General features: G+C 36.6%; 1 protein-coding gene across 50 annotated transcripts in view; it reads left to right on the top strand.

The window, feature by feature from the left end:
* Positions 1-10,175, top strand: part of neb (nebulin) — a 60,278-nt gene extending 50,103 nt beyond the window's left edge. For 10 of the 50 annotated variants that reach the window (XM_079618022.1, XM_079618001.1, XM_079618033.1 and 7 more), the window contains 16 exons: positions 695-805; positions 1,242-1,355; positions 1,466-1,570; positions 2,016-2,120; positions 2,396-2,500; positions 3,030-3,122; positions 3,498-3,590; positions 4,581-4,673; positions 5,454-5,546; positions 5,981-6,073; positions 6,454-6,561; positions 7,476-7,662; positions 7,839-7,931; positions 8,166-8,309; positions 9,108-9,211; positions 9,346-10,175. In XM_079618022.1, coding sequence (XP_079474148.1) covers positions 695-805; positions 1,242-1,355; positions 1,466-1,570; positions 2,016-2,120; positions 2,396-2,500; positions 3,030-3,122; positions 3,498-3,590; positions 4,581-4,673; positions 5,454-5,546; positions 5,981-6,073; positions 6,454-6,561; positions 7,476-7,662; positions 7,839-7,931; positions 8,166-8,309; positions 9,108-9,211; positions 9,346-9,519 — 1,815 coding nt within the window. In that variant the 3' untranslated portion in view covers positions 9,520-10,175. The remainder of the gene's footprint in view (positions 1-694; positions 806-1,241; positions 1,356-1,465; positions 1,571-2,015; positions 2,121-2,395; positions 2,501-3,029; positions 3,123-3,497; positions 3,591-4,580; positions 4,674-5,453; positions 5,547-5,980; positions 6,074-6,453; positions 6,562-7,475; positions 7,663-7,838; positions 7,932-8,165; positions 8,310-9,107; positions 9,212-9,345) is intronic. The other 40 variants (XM_079618041.1, XM_079618031.1, XM_079618037.1 and 37 more) reach the window with 14 other exon arrangements.
* The last annotated feature ends 10,605 nt before the right edge of the window (positions 10,176-20,780 follow it).

Here is a 20,780-nt window from a genome sequence, read left to right as displayed (position 1 = left end):
CATGTTTGACTGGAAATGTCATTGAAATTCATTGATCAAACGATGTGGGAACCCTGTTATTAATGTTTACATTTGTTTTATGGTCAAATCTCTTGTTTTTTAAACCAAACCCTGTGCATGCACATGAATTTGAACATTTAATTTAATTTAATTTTAAACTCTTTCGATCTTAAATACACTGAATCTTCAGTTTCCCTGGTCATGCACATGAAATAAGATATTTCATTTTATTTATTTTTTGACTATTTTATTTTAGCCTCTTTAGATCTTGGTTACCATTAATATTTAGTTACCCTGAGCATGCACATGAAATAACATTTTATTTTAACCTCATTAGATTTTGGTTTGGCTGTAAAACATGTATGAATATGAATGCTGCAAAACATATGTACATGTCAAAAAGTCTTAGACTTTGTTTTTGTCAATATTCTTACCTGTGTCATTTGTGATAAATATTGTATATGGCTTTATCAGGTTGCTTTTCAAACTCAGCAATGCCTTTGCTCCAAGTAGATTATGTTTAATTACTTGTTGTGAATGGACAACATGCACCTTGATTATAATCTGTGCGTGAAGCATTATCTCAAACCCAGAGCAAATGCTTGGTGACTTTGAATGTCAGTGGGCGCACTACTGTGTCTATGTCTGTGTGTGCTATGTGTCTGCAGTATTTCTGTTCTTCTCCGCCCTGTAGAAAGAGTACAGGAGGGATCTAGAGGAAGGGGTGAAGGGTAAAGGGTGTACAGTGATGGAGGAAACTCCTGAGTTACTGAGAGCAAAGAATGCTACTCATATCCTGTGTGAGGTAGGACGGCTAAAGCTCAATCTGACTTATCTTACCTGTAGTCCTCTCCCACAACGCCACTTCCTCCTCATCACACTAATCAGACAGAAACTGGTCTTTATGCCTCTTTTTTGCTAATGTGAAAACTAATCAAGCTAATGGACTTTCTCTATGATGTGCCATCTAACCAGGTTTGGTAAAGCAATTCAGCTCATCCGACTGAGACTCCCACTAAATGTCATTTTGTCTTTCAATTCTAAATGGTCTCCCTTATTTTCCCTTCACAGCTTTGATGTTAATATCATCTAATTTTTCTTCTCATTCTCCTTTAAAAAAAAAAAAAGTTTTTCTGCTGCTTTTGTGTTTGTAGCCCACATGAATGTTTCTTGGTGTGAATGTTAAGATGACTGATAAACAAACATATGGACATGATCTCATTTATGCCCAATTCCTGCAGAGAGAGTACAAGAAAGGATTGGAGCAAGATATCAAGGGAAAAGGCATGTTGGCTTTGGCCACTGACACTCCAGACTTCTTGAGGGCAAAGAACGCCACAGATATCCTCAGTCAGGTACACAGATGATCTTCAACCCATTAATTCAGTATTTCAGAGGTGATTCCCTCAACAATTGGCACCAACATTTCAACAATAAATTGATTGCTGGTTAAATTATTTTCCAGGCCAAGTACAAGCAGAATGCTGAGCATGACAGAGCCACATACACCACAGTCATTGACACCCCTGACATCCTCCACGCTCAGCAGATCAGGAACCTTGTGAGCCAGGTATGAGGGTTGCTTCTTTGAAAAAAAAGGAGTCATTTTTTTATGTTTATTGCTAGTGTATTGGTATAAATGTACCTATTTTTACACTCTATTAAGATGTTTGGATCTGTATTTAGACACATTTTGGTAAAAGGGTTGCAAAATTCCATTTAACAATGAATAGAAAACAAAACGGTTCATTTAATTTTTCAGTTTGACCCCCTGATCAGTTTCTGAAAGTTAATCATCACCACTTTTTACTATTACTATTACTACTAATACTATTGCTATTACTAACCATTACTATTACTTACTTCCTCATACATGGATAATGATGTGTCTACAGAGCCTCTGTTTTTATAACTGTTTTACTAGGGCCCGAGCACCGATGGTTTGAGGACCCTATTGGAATTGCTCTGTTTATTATTATGATTTTTATGATTCAAATTTTGATTTAACCTAATAGAAAAAGTACAAGGAGGAGGCCGAGAAGACCATGTCACACTATGTGCCTGTGTTTGACACTCCTGAGATGCAAAGAGTGCGTGAGAACCAGAAGAACTTCAGCACCGTAAGTGTTTCTCCACGGGCTTTGAGCCAGTCTAAATGTGGTATTTGAATCCTTTGTTGTCTTTGGTCCCTGTCTTTCATGTGTTTTTGTATGGAAAAAAAGAGAGAGAAATATTAAGGGTAGACAGATTTGTTATGTGGCTTAGTTAGTTGTCCATTTTGATAATACACACTTCTCTTGATTTTAAATGATTTTGGAACATTTTTGGTTGCACTGTTTTCTCTTGTTGCATTTTTGTGTCAGTTTTGACTGCTTTTGTGCTCTTTTCTTTTTAGCTTCAGTACCAGATTGACCTTAAAAACAGTAAGGGCAAAGTTTCAGCAGTAAAGGACACTCCTGAAATGCTTCGTGTTAAAGAAAATACAAAGAATTTCAGCTCGGTACTTACTGCCTAATGAGTATATGTTTTTTTTCAATATTCTAACCACAATTTCTTTTTTTTTGGTTTTTGTTCTTTTTTTCTGTTCTCATTTCTTGCTTTACACCACCTTTTCCTTTTTTCTGTCCTACAACCACAAGTTAACATTTCTTGACATTCAGCTCTTTTTATATAATATAAATATAGATATCCTAAACAGACCTTAGTCTAATACTTAGTCATAAACTAGCAAAGCCACTAACAGTAATCATCAAATTTGATGCTGTTGACCTTTTTTCATCCTAAACAGTAGCTCTAACCATTTTACAAGCTTAATATTTACATATTTGACCTCTTTGGTTTGTATCTGTCTTGTGTGTTTGAAATGTTGCAGTTTTTTTGTTTGTCCATCTCTTCTCAAATGTTTGGTCTGTTTTTATGTTGCGAGGGCACATTCTGAAGCGTCCCAAGACAAAACAAATGAAAGCTACGTATCCTACGAGATAAAAAAACAAATGTTAATGCCTCATTATTCCTGTACAATTCTAAAGATCCAGTACAAGGAGGAGCTTGGGCAAGGAACAGCCATAGCTGAAACCCCTGAGATGGAGAGGGTTAAACGCAATCAGGAGGCTATTAGCACGGTACTCAGTGTTGTGACCCAACCATTCACCCTCCTTCCCATTGGAGAGCCCCTAAAAAACAACATAATGCCTCCTTTATTTATGATTTTAATCCGTCAAACATTCATTTTAATATAGATCATCTAATATGAAGTAATCATTTGAAATAAATAGCCACGCCTCTCATAATTTTTAATAACATATAATAACATGATCCATATATTTATCCATATTCATCCGAAAGTGGTTCCAAGACTTTAACTAGTGTTGCATTGTTAAAAACACTCAACCTTCCTCTCTTTTTACCCTTTTCTGCATAAATGTGTAAATTCTCTGACTTTATCACTTATTTGATCCTGATCCTGATGTTCTTAATGGACCTGAAATGTGTATTAGATTAAATACAGGGATTCACTAAGTCAAGGCATTTCTATACCTGACCTTCCTGAGGTGAAGCGTGTACGGGACACTCAGAAGAACATCAGCTCGGTAGTGTTTTTCTCTTTGAGGAAGACTCCTTGTTTTAAGCATTTTACTGTATACTCTCATTCTGCATCTTTATCTTTCTTTAAAGTCTCATTTTAACCCTTCTTCAGCTTATTGGTAAGGATAAATGTCCCTAAATAAACCAAAAGCTCCCCTTCACTATTTGATGTATATTTTTTCTCCATACTTTACCGTTCAAATTTTTTGAGGGGTCTGTAAGATGGTATGCTCACCCAGGCTGTTTTTATTTGCTCAAAAATAAAGTACAAATAGAAATGTTCTGAAATAGTATTAATATTTAACAGAACTGTGAATATATTTTAAAATGTAATTTATTCACGTGAAGGCAAAGCTGATTTTTCAGCATCATTACTCCAGTCTTCGGTGTCACATGATCCTTCAGAAATCATTCTAATATGATGATTTAGTGCTCAAGAAACATTTCTTATTATTATCAATGTTGAAACAGGTGCTGCTTAATATTTAGTGGAAACTGTGATATATTTTGTTCATGATTATTTAATTAATAGAAAGTTCAAAAGAACAGCATTTATTTAAAATAGAAATCTTTTGTAGCATTATAAATGATACTTCATATGTTACTTTGATAAACTTAATGCATCCTTGCTGAATGAAAGTATTAACTTCTTTTTTTTATATATATATATCTCACTGACCCCAAACTTTTGAACGGTAGTGTTCATACCTCACAGTATATGACCAAATTATTTACCCTACTTTGTTTTCTTGCTAGAGACATTTTATGATTTATTCTGACATTTTACATCTTCAACACTTTTGTTTTCATGAATTTTGTATGTGTCATTGATTTATATATATATATATATATATATATATATATATATATATATATATATATAAAAAATTTTACACACTGAACATTGATATCTGAACATTATTGACATTTAATAAGATTTCAAGTCGTTTTTTTACCTTTGTTTTTTGTTTATGTTTGCCTCAATGCCTCTAAAGATCCAATACAAGGAAGATTTGGGAGGAGGAACATCAATTTCAGAAACGCCAGAGATGGAGAGAGTTAAACGCAATCAGCAAAATATTAGCACGGTACACTGCGGTGTGACCCACTATCCCATTCCCACCCATAAAACATTCCCTGTTCCTCGTCTCTCCATCATCTAAGAAAACCCTTTAGTCTCCATCTGTTTATACTAGTCCCTCTAGTGACCCTGAAAAGTCGTCACTGCATCACATCCATCATTCATAACAATAGTTGTAACTGTCGTGTAGCTCATGTGACAAAATCCTGTATTCCCTTTTATCAGTAATACTTAGTATTTATTTAGCTGCAGGCTAATTATTAGCAACTGATTCATCCATGTAATAATTAGGTTAGGTACCATACCTTTTTCTTTTTCTTTTTTTGCAGGTAATATCTTGTTTTAAACTTGAACTGTTGATCAGCAACATTATCAGTTTGCCAACACAATTGCTTTGCTCCAAAGCCTAGTAAGCTGCCTACCAAGGGAGCATTTGAAGGCTTTTTGAAGGCATCATAGGCACACTCCTGACCCAAAGGCTGTTATGAAAAGTTGGCAACTTTATGGATTGTTAAACTTGAGTATTACACATGGGTCGAGTCTCTGATGCTAAATGCTATTTGTGTAGTATATAAAACTGCTGCCTGTAGAGATTTGCAAGTATGCTTCTTATGAGCATTTATAATGCAATTTTAAAAGGCAGACGCCTGCGTAGGCAGCGAGGAGGCTTGGGTTTGGAACAGAGCGAATGATTTTGTGTATTTCATCTTTGTGGATGTTTGTTCTGTTGCTGTTTGGTTCATGTGTGTGTTGTTTATTTGATATGTCGTAATTAATCCTTGGGTAGATAAAATACAAGGATTCGCTGGGTCAAGGCACAGCCATACCGGACCTCCCCGAGATGAAGCGGGTCAGAGAGAATCAGAAGCACATCAGCTCGGTAGTGGAAGCTCCACAGGGTTTACTTGAGAGTGGCTCTGTTTCCCATTAATGCTTCCAGTGTACTTCTTCCTTTTCCACTCTTACAATGCCATTGCTGATGCAAAACAAATGAAGCTTAAACCTCATTTTCATCTAATGTAATTCACCACATCATATTCCACCATAGTTAGGTACCCTTTGCTGTGAGTTCAAACGTATGGGAATTATTCAACTCCAAACATTGTTCCTAATCCAAAATTAAACCAACACCAGATATGCCCTATTTGTTATTTTCCCTTCCCAACCAGTTTCCTCTTTTTAAATCTGTGATATAAGCTCATTGTGTGTTGTGTGTGACGTTTGATGTGACTGTGACTCTCCAGAGACTCTTGCGTCTGCCGTGGTGTTCTGTGTCTGACTGGCCTCTGGGGGCGCTGTTCTTTTCTACTCTAGGTTTTGTATAAGGACCTCTCTGCCAAGGGAACGCCTGTGGTGTTCACTCCAGAGATGGAGCGGGTCAAACGGAACCAAGTGCAGATTAGCTCGGTACTCACAGCCACAGGACACGAGTGTGTGTGTTTGCCGTGTGTAAACGTAACTGCTCTAATACCCTCATTTCACTTAGGAGGCTAATAATATTAACTTTATTCTTCGACATGCTGAATTTAATTCAGTAACTGATCATCATCATCACTACAAATCTTCATCTCGGGACCCACCTACTTTTAGTAGATCCAGCCATCTGAAGATCCTTCTAATTCATCTGTCTGAATTCACAATAACACCCAGGGTTGTGCTGATGGATGTCATATCCATGTCCTTTGTTTGTCTAATGTCCTGATTTCCCGGTGTGTCTTCCACAGGGTCTTGATACATAATCATAATCCAGGTTTCTAATGTATGTATGTTCTGTGACTTTTGTCCAGGTTCTGTACTCTGACAGCTTCCGTAAGCAGGTGCAGGGCAAGGCCGCCTTCGTGCTGGACACCCCTGAGATGAGACGTGTTAAAGAAACCCAGCGTATCATCTCTGGAGTAAGATGACGTTCACATCTTGACCTTTATAATTATATTGCAATGTACTGATTTTTTCGATATTATAGGAAGGTCAACCCTATTGCATCCAAAATGGGAGGTAAATGTTACAAGGTTGAGGATCAGTGCAAAAAAAAATGCACAATGTAATATTATCAACAGTCAGTAGATGCTGCAAAAACAGAATTGAAAAAACGAACTGCTAGTAGGCAGACTAGGTCTTAAGTCACAGTCTTAATGGTGGCTATGTTTATGCACATTGCCCCTGAACATTTTTAAAACACTAGGCATCACACACTTTTCTACTACCACACACTCACACAATACCAAAACGACTTCCAAGTAGTTCTGAACACAACAAACTCAAACAGAAACATGTACATTGTTGTTTGGAGATGCATGACAAATGAAAACAGTTCTAAAATCAGTTAAAAAGTTAAAGCATGTATGATATCCTCCACCTGGATGGAATCAAAGTCTGAAGCTAAAAAATCAGTCTGTACCCATCATTCACAACACAGTTTTCTGCAAAATCTGTCAACTCGACGGCCCAAAATCTGCAGACTGGCTCTGGCACTGACATTATTATTTATTTTTTCACTTTCTGTGCCCTCGTAATCTTAAATCAAAATAACTTGCCCTCTTTCTTGGAGCGACATCTCTTCTGTTCTTTAATGACATGTTTGCTGGCGTGAGGGGGGACATCCTGTCACTCACATGAGATCACAGCTGCAAACCAAAACCATCCAACTACCCTGTCAATTTCCATTGGTCAAAATCAAGTCCCACCCTACATTTGTTTCTCATTTGAGAAGCCATTCGTAAGGCCTATCGAGACTTCGGACTATAAACGGATTGTTGCTGTTGCATGTTCTTAGTGTCTCCTGACTTTTGCTGTCTATTGGTCCTGACAGGTCCGATACCATGAGGACTTTGAGAAGAGTAAGGGCAGCTTCACCCCCACCATCTCTGACCCTATAACTGAGCGTGTGAAGAGGAACACACAGGACTTCAGTGACATCAACTACCGCGGCATCCAGCGACGTGTGGTGGAGATGGAGAGGAGACGTGCAGAGGAACACGATCAGGAGACCATCACTGGTCAGCTGACACATACTGTTTCCTGTACACACTAAACACACTTGAGTTTAGAAACTGATTTCTCTTCCTGTAAATCTAGAAAAGCATGACGCCACAAATAATATACAACTGATACACAGAAACCAGATGAGTTTTGAACAGAGACATTCACTAATACTGAGTTTACTTCCTCAAAGACCTGCGTGTGTGGCGCACAAACCCTGGCTCTGTCTTTGACTATGACCCTGCCGAGGACAACATCCAGTCCAGAAGTCTTCACATGATGTCAGGTGGGTCACTGTACCAAAAAAGCCTTATTACACAGCTCTCTGGAATACTTGATTCTGACTGGGCAATCTCGATGTTCTGCTCCTAGATATGTGTTTAATGACTGCAAAACTATAATGACTACACATTATTCCTTACTCTCTACACTGTGGTTGTATATTTATCTGCCACCTTCCTCGATTGAAGACAGTCTTTCAAAGAGGAGGGGACATTGACATGTTTGTCCCATTATTCAGTCCAAGCCCAGCGCCGCAGCAAGGAGCACTCCCGCTCCACCAGCGCAATGAGTGGGGTGGGCGATGAGAAGTCAGAGGTGTCTGAGAACGTGGACCACCATGCATCTCAATACAGCAATGGCTTTGGCGTCTCCACTTTACATGGTACATGTTTAAAGTGCTTCATTTCTTTTGTCTTTGGTTTGGATTATTACAGTTGGCATGAAATGAAAATTCAACCTATCTATTTTTTTTAAATGCAATGCATGCTATTGATCTTTTTGTGAATTATTCATTGTTAATTTTTTTTTTAAACATTGAACTTGACCTCGTAATGTTTATTTGAAATGTCATAACTCAATCTTTCAGTGGAAATGACAGACTTCTCTGACGTATGCCGGACTTATCCAGTCATTTAGTCTGATTAAACCCTGTCCCTCCACAATGGACTGCAAGCTCATTCATTTAGGGTGTAATGTCCACATCTCAATATCCAATCAGGAACCGATGGGTAGAGTTGCATTGCAACATTAAGGATGGTCAAAAATAAATTAACAAGCATATTTAAACAAAAAATCCAGTTTTTTTTTTTTTTACTTTTAGATTTTTATCATTTTTATATTATAGTGTTTTTTTTTAAACTGAGCAAAGTTTAAATTATTTTCTACAGTAAGTCTTAAGTTGTTTGATTTAACCTGAAAAATCTTCAAAATCCATTAAAACATAAGCTCCATGCTGTGCTTGGCTGTTATGCACATCAACTGTTTAGTGCACCATATGCAACATCATATCATTCTACAGTAGGAACTGCTGAGGGTTTAAAGTGAAATGTAAAAATGTTAATCTGGTCTACCATCTCGTGGTACTAATGACGGTTGAATATTGCCTGTAAGGAGCCACAATCTGAATGCTAATTATCTGAAGAGATATATATGCTTTTAAATCTGCTGTTTTCTCATTTAGGATACACACAGACCAAGACTACAGAGGTTCAGCAGAGATCCTCCTCTGTGGCAACACAACAGACCACTGTTTCTTCTGTCCCCTCACATCCCTCAACCACTGGAGTAAGTACTGAGAGACCAATGGCAACTTTAATAAACTCTATGCATATACCTTACAATATCTTAGTCTAAATAGTAACAGCATATTCCATATAGTGAAACTGGTCGTTTAATATTCTCCCCTCTGCCCTAAACAGAAAACCGTCCGTGCCATGTATGACTACGCTGGTGCTGACAATGATGAGGTGTCCTTCAAGGATGGTGACGTCATCGTGAACGTGCAGTCCATTGATGAGGGTTGGATGTATGGCACTGTGCAGCGTACTGGAAAAACCGGTATGCTGCCCGCCAACTATGTGGAAGCCATCTAAATACAACTACTGCCCTGTCAAACTCCTTGTGGATAGGGGAGTTTGATATCCACTAAGACAGAAACAAGCATTTTATGTGTACCGTTAGTCTAAGTAGTTATGTTACTGTTTGTCCTCATTACTGTACTGAAATTTCGTTTGTGCCCATGTCACTAAGTCTATTGTGGTTGTGGCATGAGAAACTATACATACCTATCTAAGTCACAGACACTTGTATTTATCTTTTTCTTCTGTTCTAACAGTTAAGTAACTGGAGCCCATTATTTTTGTATATTGCAATCACACTACATTCAAAGAAGGCCATTCTGAAAGTTTTAACAATGAAACTTTTGCAGAAAGAGAGATGGGCTCATGGTTCACTTTATATGGGAAAAGGAAAACCAGAAGTTCAGTGTTTTATAAAAACCGAACAGAGGCACTAAAGTTGCCACATGAAAATGGAAAAGAAAAAAAAAACTTGAGAATGTTGAGGACACGCCATCAGTTACTCTAAAGTGAAATGTATTGATTTAAAACAAGCCTCCTCCCTCCCTTGCCGAAGGCTGGCCACTATTTGCATGTGTGTTTTGTTTCTTTGATTCTGTGGGTGTGGGATTAGAGGAAGATGTATACCTTGAATCAGTAGCCAATAAAGCACACCACGCTTCTGCAGTAAATCTGTTTCCTGTCATGGATTTTGTGACAAGATTATTATTATTATTATTAAATATTGGTCAACCACAAAGGGTTGACATTTTTTTAAAGTTTAAAATATATCGTAAAAATTTAACAATTTTCATTTACTCTCATGTGGTTCCAAACCTCTAATTTTCATTCATCTTTGCAACACAAATGACAACCTTTTTAGTATTCACAATTTTTTGTCCATCCATTTGAGTAAATTACAGAATTTAATTTTTTGGAAGAAATACCACGTTAATAGTATTTAACCCATATTAATTTAATCTGTGAACCCATCCCATAAAATTAGCTTCTGTAAAGACTATTTCAGTTTGATATTAAATATAGGTTCACTTAATGCAAGAGCTGGTTAACATTATGTTAAAGGTAGGGTAGGCAATTTTTTTTTCTAAACACTTTTTGTTATACTGCTTGAAACTCCCTTGACATCCATCCTGATACTTAGCAATCAATAATAGTGGTCTAAATATTAAAACATGTACATAGGTATTCTGTAGTCTCGCGTAGCCATACCTTCAGACTGACGACTGAAGTTCTGGGCTTGTATGTATAAAACTTCTAAGAAATGCTCTTAAGAATAGTCTCAAGCTTTGACTTACGTATCAAAAAATACTTAGTAAAGAGTAGGACTTTTCTAAGAGTAGGATTCTTTTATAAGGCAGCTAAAAGCAACTTTCATTAAAGTTATACGACTGAAAAGTGGGACTTAAGTGCTGTGAAGTAAGGACTACAATGATGTGAACCCAAAATGGCCGCCCTCAACCTCTGAATCAGCCAATAGTGAGCCTCCAAGGGTGAGGTCACAACAGCATGACACCAATTATGTAATGTAATTATAATTTAAGACACTTAAACTTTAATATTTAAATGTACTTTTTTTATTGCTTTGTATTGTGCAAAATTATCACAAAATAGTATTGAAGCAAAATGGTCAGATTCACCCTTTATTCAAATAGTATTACAAATGTGTTAAATATTTTGTAAGCGTATTGTGTAGTTGTGCCTGGAGTCAATTGTTTATTTGTGATAACACAATGAAACATTCCAAATTGTACAGACATAATTGTTAGCCAGGCTGTCAAAAAAAGAAATTATGAACACGTGAATAAACAAGAGAGGACAATGAAATATTAATAAATGACTATATATTGAAAGAAATTATGAACACGTGCATAAACAAGAGAGGACAATTAAATATTAATAAATGACTATATATTGCAGACAATGTATGATTTTTTTTTCTCCTGTGAGCTTTTTAGTTTTTCTAAAACCTGCAGCTGTAGTTTGCCCTTTTTTGTCACTTAATATTCAACAATAATATTGATCTGCCTGCATTGACACCATTATATGAGAATTGAACTGAACTGGACCTGAGTTGTAGCCTGGGAAAACCCAGACCACTTCCGGCAAATTTAGATTTGCTCTGCAAGTGGGTCTGGCAAAGAGCCCATTGAAACCCATTTCCAATCCGTCGAAATCGCGGCACCAATCAGAAACGTTGGGGCGGGCTTTACACGTTGACGACAGAGCAGAGACGGTGACGCAGATTTTGTACATTACAGAGATGGATGCCGCCGTGGAACATCACAACATCACTCGTTCGAATCAGCTATCGCGTCTGTTTCAAGCGATTTAAAATTGTCATTTTCGTTAACACAAACAGAGAATTGCTGAGAGTCTCGAGATGTTTCTCCGTCACTCTGCATACGTCATGTCATTCATCGCTCTGATTGGTTTTAGATCTATCCGACGTCCGTTGGTGACGCCCCTGTGGAAATGAATTGTCTATGGAGCTTTGCCAGACCCTAACTCAGTTACAACTGAGAGAGGTCTGGGTTTTCCCAGGCTACCTGAGTGGCTGTATAGATAAATGAACTAATAGATAACTAATGATATTTTACATTGGAAATGAAAGCTTTAGCTTAAGTTCTGCCAGGAAGACTAAATTTTCACATCATTTATTACCTTCTCATCTATCCAATCGTGTTCTAATACTTGTAGTATAAAAGATCGGTACACACGTCTCAGATGCGGACGCCTACATTCCCCTCCAACCTCCCCACCACCACCACCAGGATGGTCCCTCCCCATACCTCCCGGGGGCCCTTCATCTGTCCATACCTCATACCTCCGGGGGTCGGCTGCGCCCCTGCCTTCGTCTTCAGGCAGGAAATGCAGATTCCGTTACCCTCGGATTGCGAGCTATGGGCGGGCCTACGCTAAAGAACCTTATAACACAATACTTGCTTGATGGGCTGTTAATAAATGTATACTTTGTCACATAATTTTTCTGAGTCTTTCTGGTAGAAATGAATCAACACTGAACTTACTTAAGCAGGACAATGACACTATTTTCTTCTAGAGTTGCTGTACAGCCAAGACTAACTTTGTTGCATTATTTTTCTGTAATCTATGTAAAGCTTTGAAACAATCTGTATTGTAAAAAGCACTGTAGAAATAAAGGTAACTTGAAATAATTTTGTAAGATAAATACCTTCACTAAGTTTAGTGTTTTGTTCTTCTTAACAAAATATAAATATAAAAAATTGTTCCTCATAATTTGATGGTTTAAGCAAACTTGTAGGGTCATTTAAAAAAAACCTTCGCACATCACTTTTGGCCACTTCTGTATATTTGGTGTGGTCAGTGTCACAATAGTTCAAGAGCCTGCTAACTGTGGACTGAAGGACTCAAGTCATCACAGGTGCACTGCTGCATTTTTCCAGTTGCCAAAAATATAATTATTACTTTCATTTCATTGCTATAAAATTTCTTAAAGGTAAGTTACAAAAAGAATACCTTGATTATTAAACTTTTTTATCGTTTGATCAACTAATTTAACTACAATACATCATATTTTCATTGAAAAGTGCATGGCCGCATCCTCTCTGCTGCCATCTTGTTACTCCTAACTAGGTTAGGAGACCTCTCCAGCTCTCTTAAATAATTTAGGAGCTTATCCGGACAGAAGCTTATCCCTGTCAGTCTGGGACAGAATCCGACGGCAAATAAAACAGCTGTCGGAATCTGTTCCCCCACCCTCATTATGAGAGGTTTTGATGAAGTGGCTTAAAAAAAGGCTGATTAAATTTTTGTGTGGATGGAGCTTAACTGCCATCAGTTTAAAGAATATTTTTTGCCTTTTAACCATGATAGGACAGTATGAAAAAAAAAAAAAAAAAACGATGACTCGGGACCTGTCGTCAAAATCCCAAAAGTGTTAAATGTCAGTGCTTAGACCACTAGGCTATAGGGGACAAGTGTAAAAACAAAACAAAAGTTTGTTGAGTATTTGAACCTCACTGCTAAGAAACATGAGAGGGGGGGACGGTATCCGATATTTTTTGCCTTTTAATCATGATAGGACAGTATGAAAAAAAACGTTGAAAAAAACGTTGACCCGGGACTTGAACTCTGGTTGTCAAAATCCCAAAAGTGTTAAATGTCAGTGCTTAGACCACTAGGCTATAGGGGATAAGTGCAAAACAAAAGTTTGTTGAGTATTTGAACCTCACAAGAAACATGAGAGGGGGGGAACAGAATCCGACGGCAAAAAAACAGTTGTCGGAATCCGTTCCCCCACCCTCATTATGAGAGGTTTTGATGAAGTGGCTTAAAAAAAGGCTGATAAAATTTTTGTGTGGATGGAGCTTAACTGCCATCAGTTTAAAGAATATTTTTTGCCTTTTAACCATGATAGGACAGTATGAAAAAAAAAAAAAAAAAACGATGACTCGGGACCTGTCGTCAAAATCCCAAAAGTGTTAAATGTCAGTGCTTAGACCACTAGGCTATAGGGGACAAGTGTAAAAACAAAACAAAAGTTTGTTGAGTATTTGAACCTCACTGCTAAGAAACATGAGAGGGGGGGACGGTATCCGATATTTTTTGCCTTTTAATCATGATAGGACAGTATGAAAAAAAACGTTGAAAAAAACGTTGACCCGGGACTTGAACTCTGGTTGTCAAAATCCCAAAAGTGTTAAATGTCAGTGCTTAGACCACTAGGCTATAGGGGATAAGTGCAAAACAAAAGTTTGTTGAGTATTTGAACCTCACAAGAAACATGAGAGGGGGGGAACAGAATCCGACGGCAAAAAAACAGTTGTCGGAATCCGTTCCCCCACCCTCATTATGAGAGGTTTTGATGAAGTGGCTTAAAAAAAGGCTGATAAAATTTTTGTGTGGATGGAGCTTAACTGCCATCAGTTTAAAGAATATTTTTTGCCTTTTAACCATGATAGGACAGTATGAAAAAAAAAAAAAAAAAACGATGACTCGGGACCTGTCGTCAAAATCCCAAAAGTGTTAAATGTCAGTGCTTAGACCACTAGGCTATAGGGGACAAGTGTAAAAACAAAACAAAAGTTTGTTGAGTATTTGAACCTCACTGCTAAGAAACATGAGAGGGGGGGACGGTATCCGATATTTTTTGCCTTTTAATCATGATAGGACAGTATGAAAAAAAACGTTGAAAAAAACGTTGACCCGGGACTTGAACTCTGGTTGTCAAAATCCCAAAAGTGTTAAATGTCAGTGCTTAGACCACTAGGCTATAGGGGATAAGTGCAAAACAAAAGTTTGTTGAGTATTTGAACCTCACAAGAAACATGAGAGGGGGGAACAGAATCCGACGGCAAAAAAACAGTTGTCGGAATCCGTTCCCCCACCCTCATTATGAGAGGTTTTGATGAAGTGGCTTAAAAAAAGGCTGATTCAATTTTTTTGTGGATGGAGCTTAACTGCCATCAGTTTAAAGAATATATTTTGCCTTTTAACCATGATAGGAAAGTATGAAAAAAAAAAAAAAAAAAAAAAAACGATGACCCGGGACTTGAACTCTGGTCGTCAAAATCCCAAAAGTGTTAAATGTCAGTGCTTAGACCACTAGGCTATAGGGGACAAGTGCAAAACAAACATATGTTGAGTATTTGAACCTCACAAGAAACATGAGAGGGGGGGAACAGAATCCAACGGCAAAAAAACAGCTGTCAGAATCTGTTCCCCCACCCTCACCATCAGTTTAAAGAATATTGTTTGCCTTTTAACCAAGATAGGACAGTATGAAAAAAAAAAAAAGATGACCCGGGACCTGTCGTCAAAATCCCAAAAGTGATAAATGTCAGTGCTTTTTTTTTTTTTTTTTTTTTAAACAGCTGTCGGAATCCGTTCCCCCACCCTCACCATCAGTTTAAAGAATATGTTTTGCCTTTTAACCATGATAGGACGGTATGAAAAACAAACAGACAAAAAAAAAAACGATGACCCGGGACCTGTCGTCAAAATCCCAAAAATGTTAAATGTCAGTGCTTAGACCACTAGGCTATAGGGGACAAGTGTAAAACAAAAGTTTTTTGAGTATTTGAACCTCACTGCTAAGAAACATGAGAGGGGGGGAACAGAATCCGACGGCAAAAAAACAGCTGTCGGAATCCGTTCCCCCACCCTCACCATCAGTTTAAAGAATATGTTTTGCCTTTTAAACATCATAGGACAGTATGAAAAAAAAACAAAAAAAAACAACGATGACCCGGGACCTGTCGTCAAAATCCCAAAAGTGATAAATGTCAGTGCTTTTTTTTTTTTTTTTAAACAACTGTTGGAATCCGTTCCCCCACCCTCACCATCAGTTTAAAGAATATGTTTTGCCTTTTAAACATGATAGGACAGTATGAAAAAAAAAAAAAAAAAAAAAAACGATGACCCGGGACCTGTCGTCAAAATCCCAAAAGTGTGAGAAAAAAAAAAAACATGACCCGGGACTTGAACTCAATTTATTTTTGGATGGAGCTTAACTGCCATCAGTTTAAAGAATATCTTTTGCCTTTTAACCATGATAGGGAAGTATGAAAAAAAAAAAAAAAACGATGACCCGGGACCTGTCGTCAAAATCCCAAAAGTGTGAAAAAAAAAAAAAAAAAAACATGACCCGGGACTTGAACTCAATTTCTTTGTGGATGGAGCTTAACTGCCATCAGTTTAAAGAATATATTTTGCCTTTTAACCATGATAGGAAAGTATGAAAAAAAAAAAAAACGATGACCCGGGACCTGTCGTCAAAATCCCAAAAGTATGAAAAAACAAAAAAACAAAAAAAAACATGACCCGGGACTTGAACTCAATTTCTTTGTGGATGGAGCTTAACTGCCATCAGTTTAAAGAATATCTTTTGCCTTTTAACCATGATAGGAAAGTATGAAAAAAAAAAAAAAAACGATGACCCGGGACCTGTCGTCAAAATCCCAAAAGTATGAAAAAACAAAAACATGACCCGGGACTTGAACTTAATTTTTTGTGGATGGAGCTTAACTGCCATCAGTTTAAACAATATCTTTTGCCTTTTAACAAAAATAGGAAAGTATGAAAAAAAAAAAAAAACGATGACCCGGGACCTGTCGTCAAAATCCCAAAAGTATGACAAAACAAAAAAACAAAAAAAAACATGACCCGGGACTTGAACTCAATTTCTTTGTGGATGGAGCTTAACTGCCATCAGTTTAAACAATATCTTTTGCCTTTTAACCATGATAGGAAAGTAAAAAAAAAAAAAAAAAAACGATGACCCGGGACCTGTCGTCAAAATCCCAAAAGTATGAAAAAAAAAAAACATGACCCGGGACTTGAACTCAATTTTTTTGTGGATGGAGCTTAACTGCCATCAGTTTAAACAATATCTTTTGCCTTTTAACAATAATAGGAAAGTATGAAAAAAAAAAAAAAACGATGACCCGGGACCTGTTGTCAAAATCCCAAAAGTATGACAAAACTAAAAAACAAAAAAAAACATGACCCGGGACTTGAACTCAATTTCTTTGTGGATGGAGCTTAACTGCCATCAGTTTAAAGAATATCTTTTGCCTTTTAACAATGATAGGAAAGTATGAAAAAAAAAAAAAAAAACGATGACCCGGGACCTGTCGTCAAAATCCCAAAAGTATGAAAAAAAAAACAAAAAAAAAACATGACCCGGGACTTGAACTCAATTTCTTTTTGGATGGAGCTTAACTGCCATCAGTTTAAACAATATCTTTTGCCTTTTAACTATGATAGGAAAGTATGAAAAAAAAAAAAAAAAACGATGACCCGGGACCTGTCGTCAAAATCCCAAAAGTGTGAAAAAAAAAACAAAAAAAAAACGATGACCCGGGACCTGTCGTCAAAATCCCAAAAGTATGAAAAAAGAAAAACATGACCCGGGACTTGAACTCAATTTCTTTGTGGATGGAGCTTAACTGCCATCAGTTTAAAGAATATATTTTACCTTTTAACCATGATAGGAAAGTATGAAAAAAAAACAAAAAACGATGACCCGGGACCTGTCGTCAAAATCCCAAAAGTATGAAAAAAAAAAAACATGACCCGGGACTTGAACTCAATTTTTTTGTGGATGGAGCTTAACTGCCATCAGTTTAAAGAATATATTTTGCCTTTTAACCATGATAGGAAAGTATGAAAAAAAAAAAAAAAACGATGACCCGGGACCTGTCGTCAAAATCCCAAAAGTATGAAAAAACAAAAAAACAAAAAAAAATATGACCCGGGACTTGAACTCAATTTTTTTGTGGATGGAGCTTAACTGCCATCAGTTTAAACAATATCTTTTGCCTTTTAACAATAATAGGAAAGTATGAAAAAAAAAAAAAAACGATGACCCGGGACCTGTCGTCAAAATCCCAAAAGTATGAGAAAAAAAACAAAAAAAAACATGACCCGGGACTTGAACTCAATTTCTTTGTGGATGGAGCTTAACTGCCATCAGTTTAAAGAATATATTTTGCCTTTTAACAATAATAGGAAAGTATGAAAAAAAAAAAAAACGATGACCCGGGACCTGTCGTCAAAATCCCAAAAGTATGAGAAAAAAAACAAAAAAAAACATGACCCGGGACTTGAACTCAATTTTTTTGTGGATGGAGCTTAACTGCCATCAGTTTAAAGAATATATTTTGCCTTTTAACCATGATAGGAAAGTATGAAAAAAAAAAAAAAACGATGACCCGGGACCTGTCGTCAAAATCCCAAAAGTATGAAAAAACAAAAAAACAAAAAAAAACATGACCCGGGACTTGAACTCAATTTCTTTGTGGATGGAGCTTAACAGCCATCAGTTTAAAGAATATCTTTTGCCTTTTAACCATGATAGGAAAGTATGAAAAAAAAAAAAAAAACGATGACCCGGGACCTGTCGTCAAAATCCCAAAAGTATGAAAAAAAAAAACATGACCCGGGACTTGAACTCAATTTTTTTTGTGGATGGAGCTTAACTGCCATCAGTTTAAAGAATATATTTTGCCTTTTAACCATGATAGGAAAGTATGAAAAAAAACAAAAAAACGATGACCCGGGACCTGTCGTCAAAATCCCAAAAGTATGAAAAAAAAAAAAAAAAAAAAACATGACCCGGGACTTGAACTCAATTTCTTTTTGGATGGAGCTTAACTGCCATCAGTTTAAAGAATATATTTTGCCTTTTAACCATGATAGGAAAGTATGAAAAAAAAAAAAACCATGACCCGGGACTTGAACTCAATTTTTTTGTGGATGGAGCTTAACTGCCATCAGTTTAAAGAATATCTTTTGCCTTTTAACTATGATAGGAAAGTATGAAAAAAAAAAAAATACGATGACCCGGGACCTGTCGTCAAAATCCCAAAAGTATGAGAAAAAAAACAAAAAAAAAACATGACCCGGGACTTGAACTCAATTTTTTTGTGGATGGAGCTTAACTGCCATCAGTTTAAAGAATATCTTTTGCCTTTTAACCCATGATAGGAAAGTATGAAAAAAAAAAAAAAAACGATGACCCGGGACCTGTCGTCAAAATCCCAAAAGTATGAAAAAACAAAAACATGACCCGGGACTTGAACTCAATTTTTTTGTGGATGGAGCTTAACTGCCATCAGTTTAAAGAATATATTTTGCCTTTTAACCATGATAGGAAAGTATGAAAAAAAAAAAAAAACCGATGACCTGTCGTCAAAATCCCAAAAGTGTGAGAAAAAAAAAAAAAAAAAACATGACCCGGGACTTGAACTCAATTTCTTTGTGGATGGAGCTTAACTGCCATCAGTTTAAAGAATATCTTTTGCCTTTTAACCATGATAGGAAAGTATGAAAAAATAAAAAAACGATGACCCGGGACCTGTCGTCAAAATCCCAAAAGTATGACAAAACTAAAAAACAAAAAAAAACATGACCCGGGACTTGAACTCAATTTCTTTATGGATGGAGCTTAACTGCCATCAGTTTAAAGAATATCTTTTGCCTTTTAACAATGATAGGAAAGTATGAAAAAAAAAAAAAAAACGATGACCCGGGACCTGTCGTCAAAATCCCAAAAGTATGAAAAAAAAAAAACATGACCCGGGACTTGAACTCAATTTTTTTGTGGATGGAGCTTAACTGCCATCAGTTTAAACAATATCTTTTGCCTTTTAACAATAATAGCAAAGTATGAAAAAAAAAAAAAAACGATGACCCGGGACCTGTCGTCAAAATCCCAAAAGTATGAGAAAAAAAACAAAAAAAAACATGACCCGGGACTTGAACTCAATTTCTTTTTGGATGGAGCTTAACTGCCATCAGTTTAAAGAATATCTTTTGCCTTTTAACAATGATAGGAAAGTATGAAAAAAAAAAAAAAAACGATGACCCGGGACCTGTCGTCAAAATCCCAAAAGTATGAAAAAAAAAAAAAAAAAAAAAACATGACCCGGGACTTGAACTCAATTTCTTTTTGGATGGAGCTTAACTGCCATCAGTTTAAAGAATATCTTTTGCCTTTTAACCATGATAGGAAAGTATGAAAAAAAAAAAAAAACGATGACCCGGGACCTGTCGTCAAAATCCCAAAAGTATGAAAAAAGAAAAACATGACCCGGGACTTGAACTCAATTTTTTTGTGGATGGAGCTTAACTGCCATCAGTTTAAACAATATCTTTTGCCTTTTAACCATGATAGGAAAGTATGAAAAAAAAAAAAAAACATGACCCGGGACCTGTCGTCAAAATCCCAAAAGTATGAAAAAACAAAAAAACAAAAAAAAACATGACCCGGGACTTGAACTCAATTTTTTTGTGGATGGAGCTTAACTGCCATCAGTTTAAACAATATCTTTTGCCTTTTAACAATAATAGGAAAGTATGAAAAAAAAAAAAAAACGATGACCTGTCGTCAAAATCCCAAAAGTATGAAAAAAAAAAAAACATGACCCGGGACTTGAACTCAATTTCTTTTTGGATGCAGCTTAACTGCCATCAGTTTAAAGAATATCTTTTGCCTTTTAACTATTATAGGAAAGTATGAAAAAAAAAAAAAACGATGACCCGGGACCTGTCGTCAAAATCCCAAAAGTATGAAAAAACAAAAAAACAAAAAAAAAACATGACCCGGGACCTGTCGTCAAAAACCCAAAAGTATGAAAAAACAAAAAAACAAAAAAAAACATGACCCGGGACTTGAACTCAATTTCTTTGTGGATGGAGCTTAACTGCCATCAGTTTAAAGAATATCTTTTGCCTTTTAACCATGATAGGAAAGTATGAAAAAAAAAAAAAAACGATGACCCGGGACCTGTCGT

Source organism: Phoxinus phoxinus (assembly GCF_949152265.1).
Source record: "Phoxinus phoxinus genome assembly, chromosome: 7".
Lineage (NCBI taxonomy): Eukaryota > Metazoa > Chordata > Actinopteri > Cypriniformes > Leuciscidae > Phoxinus > Phoxinus phoxinus.
This window is presented reverse-complemented; position numbering and strand designations above follow the sequence as displayed.